Source organism: Triticum aestivum, chromosome 3A (genome assembly GCF_018294505.1).
Source record: "Triticum aestivum cultivar Chinese Spring chromosome 3A, IWGSC CS RefSeq v2.1, whole genome shotgun sequence".
NCBI classification, from domain to species: domain Eukaryota; kingdom Viridiplantae; phylum Streptophyta; class Magnoliopsida; order Poales; family Poaceae; genus Triticum; species Triticum aestivum.
In genome coordinates, this window is record NC_057800.1 from 345,931,059 (window position 1) to 345,937,812 (window position 6,754).

The 6,754-nt window shown below is 41.4% G+C and overlaps 1 protein-coding gene across 1 annotated transcript; it reads right to left on the reverse strand.

Annotated features, from left to right (window-relative positions):
* Positions 1-3,415: 3,415 nt before the first annotated feature.
* LOC123061272 (V-type proton ATPase subunit F) lies at positions 3,416-6,168 on the reverse strand. Its single transcript, XM_044484293.1, has 5 exons — positions 5,879-6,168; positions 5,684-5,784; positions 5,154-5,235; positions 4,597-4,679; positions 3,416-3,750 (listed from the first exon to the last, which is right to left on the reverse strand). The coding sequence occupies exons 2-5, from the start codon at positions 5,744-5,746 to the stop codon at positions 3,586-3,588; spliced, it is 393 nt and encodes a 130-aa protein (XP_044340228.1). The 5' UTR covers positions 5,747-5,784; positions 5,879-6,168; the 3' UTR covers positions 3,416-3,585.
* Positions 6,169-6,754: the final 586 nt, after the last annotated feature.

Below are 6,754 nucleotides of genomic sequence, written 5' to 3' on the forward strand. Positions count from 1 at the left end.
AATACAAGAGATGAACTGGGGTTTGAGAGGAGATCGTGCTGGTGAAGATGGTGATGAAGATTGACCCCCTCTCGATGAGAAGATCATTGGTGATGACGATGGCTTCGATTTCCCCCTCCTGGAGGAAAGTTTCCCCGGCAGAACAGCACCGCCGGAGCGCTAGATTGCTTCTACCCAGGTTCCGCCTCGAGACTGCGGCGTTTCGTCCCGAAATCTCTCTCATGATTTTTCCAGGTCAAAACCTTTCATATAGCAGAAGATGGGTACAGGTGACCTACCAGGGGCCCCACAAGCCCTAGGGGCGCGCCCAAGGCTTGTGGCCATCTAGCGTGTCTCCTCTAGTAGTTTCTTCGCCCAATAATTCTTATATATTACAAAATATTTCTCCGTAAATTTTCAGGACTTTTGGAGTTGTGCAAAATAACTCTCTCAGATTTGCTCCTTTCCCGTCCAGAATTCCAGCTGCCGGCAATCTCCTTCTTCATGTAAATCTTGTAAAATAAGAGAGAAAAGGCAGAAGTATTGTATCATAATGTGTAATAACATCCCATAATGTAATAAATATCGACATAAAAGCATGATGCAAAATGGACGTACCAACTCCCCCAAGTTTAGACCTCGCTTGTCCTCAAGCGAAAGCCGAAATCGATAAATATGACCACATGTTTAGAGATAGAGGTGTCGATAAAAATAAAATACGGACATGAAGACATCATGATCTTCTTTAGAATAACAATTGTCATATGATTTCTCATGCTGAAGTGAAAATTCGTTCACAAGATATAGTATGAAGCAAAGAAATTATTGAAAACTAACAAACTATGATCTCAGTCATTGAAGCAATTGCAATTTATCACAATATCAAAAAGAGTCAATGTAAGAGCTTTTTATCGCAAGCCCACATACTAAACCATCTTTTAGTCTTTCACAATTGCTAACACTCAGGCGATACTTATGAGATCAAAGTTTCAATCGGACACGGAGAAAGATAGGGGCTTAGGGATTGACTATTCGTCAACCTAGGTGAGGAATGATTATTCTTCACCCCATGTATTCACCATCAATGCACCGTAATTTTATGTTCCTTAAGTTTTGTTTTATTTCCGATGTAAAAAGAGACCGTAAGAAAATATATAATAGTTGTAAAAATATATATATTATGTTATGTAAAATTATAAACGTAAAAATATAGTGTAAAATACGTAGTGAATCAATAGGAATGTAAAAAAAAGGGCAACCTGGTGCATGTAGCTCCCGCTTGCGCAGGGTCCAGGGAAGGGTCTGACTACTTTGGGTCTATAGTACGCAGCCTTTCCCTACATTTCTGTAAGAGGCTCTTTCCAGGACTTGAACCCATGACCTCATGGTCACAAGGCAGCAGCTTTACCACTGCGCCAAGGCTCCCCTTCGGTGAATCAATAGGAATGTAACTATTTGAATTTTCTTGCTATATGAAAGGTCATAAACTGCAAATTTTCTTGTCTTATGACCTATATTTTTATTTTCTTATGCCAAATTTTACGTAGTGAATCAATAGGAATGTAACTATTTGAATTTGAATTCCAAACATAATTTAATTATGAAATGATCGTAAGATTACTTCGGATGAAGAATAACTTATTATGTACCCTGGGTGATTAATAGAGTAACAATATTCTAAGCGTGAGTGTAGAATAGCTTATTCTACACCCCCTAGTAATGCTATATACAAAATCTAGTGAAACGGTGTATAAAATGTAGTAATTCAAAAAAAAATTACTTCTCAAGTTTGTGATTTAGCACATTTTTATGAAAATTACTATATTTTGCATAGTGTGTTACTACATTTTGTATGTATCGTTACTGGGGTGTAGAATAAGCTATTCTACACTCACGCTTAGTTCAGCGTTCTACAAAATATTTTCAATTCATCCACTTCACAAGTTACTACTCGAGCAGCATTTCAATATTGCATTCAGATTTGTAAGTAACTACGTATTATGTGAAATTTGGGTAGCGGAATTTTCTATTTTTATTTTGGGCGTTCATATGTTGACTATGGAACGTTTTCATCTTCCTCCAACTAATCTGATATTACACAATCAAGGCTGATGGTTGTCGAAATCTGTTTTGAACACTGTTTGCATGCAAGATTGAAATCAAGAAACACCATTTATGTAACACCCCCTCTGTTCCATATTAGTTGTCGCATTTAGCACAAGTATGTACTAAATCAGTGACAACTAATATGAAACGGAGGAAGTAGTATTTATGCATTTGGGGGTACCATTTCAGGCTATAATAATTAGTCCGACACAGTTAACATAGATGAAATATTACCTCACTCCCTACGAAATAAAATAAGAAGTATCTCATATTTGTTTGTGATCTCCAGTCGTGCTTTACTTATCATCTCTAGATTATATATTTTGTGTTTTGTTAATTGAATTTTAGTCATGCGAGAAGTTCACTTTCCGCCAAGGCAGTCGATGTGTTCATTTCCGAGGAAATGCACATAGTGCCTGCAGTTCACTCATTCATCAGTCCATGTCTTACATTGGCGTCCCGAAAAACCCAACCTCAATCGCTCAATTGTCATGGTTCCTGGACCGGTCCAACACTGGTTCATGGCAATTGACGTTTTCCCCAAAGCTCGCGGAGGGTGACCTCGACAAGATGAGTTTTCAAGTTTCAAATATTCACTTGTGCTAGCAGAGTTCTATAACATGTATGCCATGCAGCGGCCGAGCTCATCGCCTTGGGTTGACCACATTTGGACGCGTTGTGAACAGGTGATCATCAGGGCATCGCCGAAGAGTAGGGGAAGGAGGATAAGCGGCAATACGGATTAGGCATGGTGTTCAAATAGAGGAATTGACAGGTGAAACGGGGTGGGTCTTCAATCATACTTACTCTGGTTAGGAGCGTGTGATGTTTTTCTTTTCCCATTACAACGCACGGGCACACTTGCTAATGGGGTTTAAGTTGCACAGATGAAGCAGTCCTGTTGTGTTTAGCGTGGAGTTGTATACAGAACGAACATCACGTTGATGCATAACGGGTTGATATGACTAGCTGAGAAATCGTGTCAAGAAGAGTGTGGCTTGGTCAAGTCTCAGTCAAGTGACAAAGTATATAAGGAGAAAAAGAGAACTGAAAAGAATTTTCTTTACGAATCTACATGCAAGCTTAAAAGGAATTCGACTAAGACATAATGAAGTCTCAGTTAGCAAAACTGTTTCAAGCAACTGCCATGGTTCAACAGCAGGCAGCCGTTTTGACCTGAAAAAAAGCTCACTGGGCTATTCAAATAATCTGATAGTGGCCGAAACAAACAATTTGCAAGGTAAAGCTTGCACATTCAGAATCAAGTCTATGGCAGCACCACAGAACACATGTTTTCCTGTTTCCCTTCTTGTTCTTAGACACAAACTCCAAAAAAAGTAAGAATTTATTACATTAACCCGTTGGTGCAATCCAAATTGTTTACTCCTTATTGGTGCGCCCACAACAGAATGGTATGAATAATTTAATACAGATACACGGAGCAAGTCCACGAAGAACTCAATCAAAGTGTGATGCCCCAGTTATCAACAAGGTTGCTACTCAACGCCTATCAGAAGCAACCGAGTCAGCAGAAAACAGATACTTCACACGAGAAAGGACCGAGTCACTCGCTGGATCATATGGATGGTCCTTGGATGGAATTTCCAATATCGCAGGGATTGGCTTGTTGTAGCTATCCACCAGAAACCTAATCATGTTTGCAATCTGGGACATACAAGAAACATGTAATAAGAAGCTAACCCTAATAATCCTCTCATAGCATTAGTTCATCTTCATCAACATGTACAACAGTACAAGACACGCATCTGGTTCTGGTTCTGGTAATCTAGTACACAATCCCTCTATTGCTTTTTGACTTTCTTCTAATGTTATGGATAGTAGGATATACCACATGGATGCAACCGTCATTTGCATGGCAGTTGGCACTGTTGAGCATGTAGTATAAATATAGTTTTGTTTGTATTACAAGAGAGGTTTCTGTTACTTTAGGACTCGTGGTTGGCTATTCAAGATAGGGTTTGGGCCGCCGATCGATTGACCAAACGTGAGTGGCCAAATTGCAGTCTTTGCCCTCTTTGCAAAAGGGAGCATGAATCCGGGGTGCATCTCTTCTTCAAGTACCGCTTCATGCTTCGGCTTTGGAACTTAGTCAATGAGTGGCTTCATCTTGGGACCAATCCTTGTGGCACTTGGAGCGCTCCGCCAAGGAGGAGTGGCGGATCAACCTCTCCGACGTAAAGCCATAAACATCCCTAATAGGAAGGCTGTGGCGTCTCTCACAATGCTTCTGTGTTCGACAGTTTGGAACGAGAGGAACGCCCGTGTTTTCTATCAAAAGAGCGCCCCTCCGCCTATTTTGAGTTTCAACGGCCTCGTCTATTTTGTTTACAGCAGAAGGTGAGTCTAAAGAAACTAATCAGGACTATTTAACCCCAATAACTCATGACCACCCTCTTTCTTTACGTGATATACTTGCAAGATTCTGACAAAACAATTTGCTGATCCTTAAGAGAAAAGAAAGATATGCATTTATAGCAATGGTTTACTTACATATTGGCTGATGAGCACAATAGCAATATCCTCCCTTGCAGTAAACTCTTTAAATGCATCTTCAATCTGTTTCACTGTCGTTTCTGGAAGATAGCACACACACAAAAGTATTTATTCAAGTCATGTGGGTAAGTGTACGAGAACTATGATATAATAGGCAACACAGCAACAACATAACAGACACATCGCGCCGAAAGAAATGATAAGTTGAATTATGTGACAGGAGTAAAAGTGATAGTTGAGGTTGTTTAAATTTGATGGAAGTCCAGGACTGAGCAAACCAGTAGTAAAGAAGTTTCTCTTAACACAATAATGAATAAATCTTTGCCTTTGTCTATAGAAGAAACAGAAAAAGGATAAATATGACATGACAGTAACAACCTTATAAGAAATGCTTAAGAAAATAGAAACTGAGAAGGTTTTTTATCGGGCAATTCTTCAAACATTCTGTTGGCAACCATTCAACAAAATTCCATAGCCAACAGATATAATTTTCTACAGAAATCTTATGTCAACTGTTTAAAAACAATGCTATGTTAACAAGTTCAGGATAGTACTGTTATCTACAAGAAGGTAATTTGTTTTCTTGCGCAGATCAACATTGCCAACCCCAGCCATCAAAAACCCAGTGACAGTGTCCTGCAAGAATAAGAAAGCTCAATGTCAAACAGCGCTTTGCTTGTCAAAACATTGTTCATTCATCATATAACATCTATTTTCGTTGTCGAATCCTGTACACCAAATTGGCATTCACAAGAAGTCAACTTCTCATTTTTCTATCTAAATAAAAAAGCAATCTACTTATTTGGTAACAACAAATACACAACGGATCAATCCTTAGCTGCCAAGTAAATCATCCATGCTTGCGAATCTACATTACCACGCCCCTACGAGCCTGTGTTATTTTCTAGCACCGCCTAACACAGACCGGCTCGCTGACGATTTGCCCGACTCTAGGACAATTGCCGGAGTGGCGGAAAGGCGTATGTAAGTCACCCCCAACACCCAGTTACATAGTTAGCCAACATATGCTCAATTATTAACAGAAGCTCAAGCAACTTTAAGATCAAAAGGGTGGATAGATCACCTCATCGGCGATGATGGCGATGAGGGCGGAGTTGTTCGCCGGGATATTGGACCTCCCCGCCATTACTGGTTCCTGTCAAAAACCTGCCGGCTGCAAGGAATCTACCAAAATAGACCAAAAGGAGGCAAATCTGGTAAAGAAATCCGTGTGAAACAAGAGGTGCGGACGCATATAGGAAGTTAAATCAGATCGAACCTTGCAGTAGATATGCAAGCAGAAATCACAGGCACGGATCCAGACAGAAGAAAGAGCGGGTTGGAGATCCGGTGGCGCAGGAGAAAAATATGGGGGCGGAGAGGCGGGTTAGAAGGGGACTCGGCGCAGGGGCAGAACCGGAGGAGGGAGGAACGTGTATTGCTTGGCCACGACGGAGATCGGATCGGAGCAGGACTCCACGAGAACCGGAGCACTCACGGAGTCACGGGTCGGATGCGGGCCCAGACGGGTCGGATGCGATTCGGGGAAAAAGGTCGAGTCGAAAAAACACGAGTACTGTAGTAGGAGTACTTTTTTTTAAACTCAATCAAACTTTTTATTTAAACTCCCCCGGGATCTCGTCTGAGACAACGTGCAAAATAAAATCTGAGGGCACATACAGCCACACCTTGCAATATTTATTCATTGCTGCTTCCTTCGCCAGCAAATGGGCGGCTCCATTGGCTTCACGTCTCGCCCATAAAATCCTCCAACTTTCCCTCGATGCCAACAACAACCGCCTGACTTCCTCCACGATTGGTCCTAGCGATGAGAAATCTTTTTCCTTGGCCTGGAGCTTGCACACAATCGCCCTGCATTCCATCTCAATGTGTAAGTTTGCAACATCTAGTTAGTTCGTCAACTGGGCAGCCCTTTTGCATGCCAAGAGTTCAACTCTCTGTGGACCACTCCCCAGTGGGAGGACATGGCATGCACCACCCAAGTATGCTCCATCATGATTTCTGAATATCACTCCTGCACCCCCACTCTCACCGCCTTTTGTTATTGCATCGTCTACGTTGGCTTTTATCCACCCCTCGTCAGGTGGTCTCCACTTCTCTTTCTGAACAGGTCTTTCATGCTTGCTCTTGCGGC

What these genes read in the sequence shown, in the direction of transcription:
- LOC123061272 (XM_044484293.1), bottom strand. Translation starts at nt 5,746, where the DNA reads ATGGCGGGGAGGTCCAATATCCCGGCGAACAACTCCGCCCTCATCGCC. An exon ending in TTACCTTCTTGTAGATAACA is followed by an intron (nt 4,680 to 5,153) that starts GTACTATCCTGA and finishes GCTATCTTCCAG; the next exon opens with AAACGACAGTGAAACAGATT. An exon ending in TTGTGCTCATCAGCCAATAT is followed by an intron (nt 3,751 to 4,596) that starts GTAAGTAAACCA and finishes TGTATGTCCCAG; the next exon opens with ATTGCAAACATGATTAGGTT.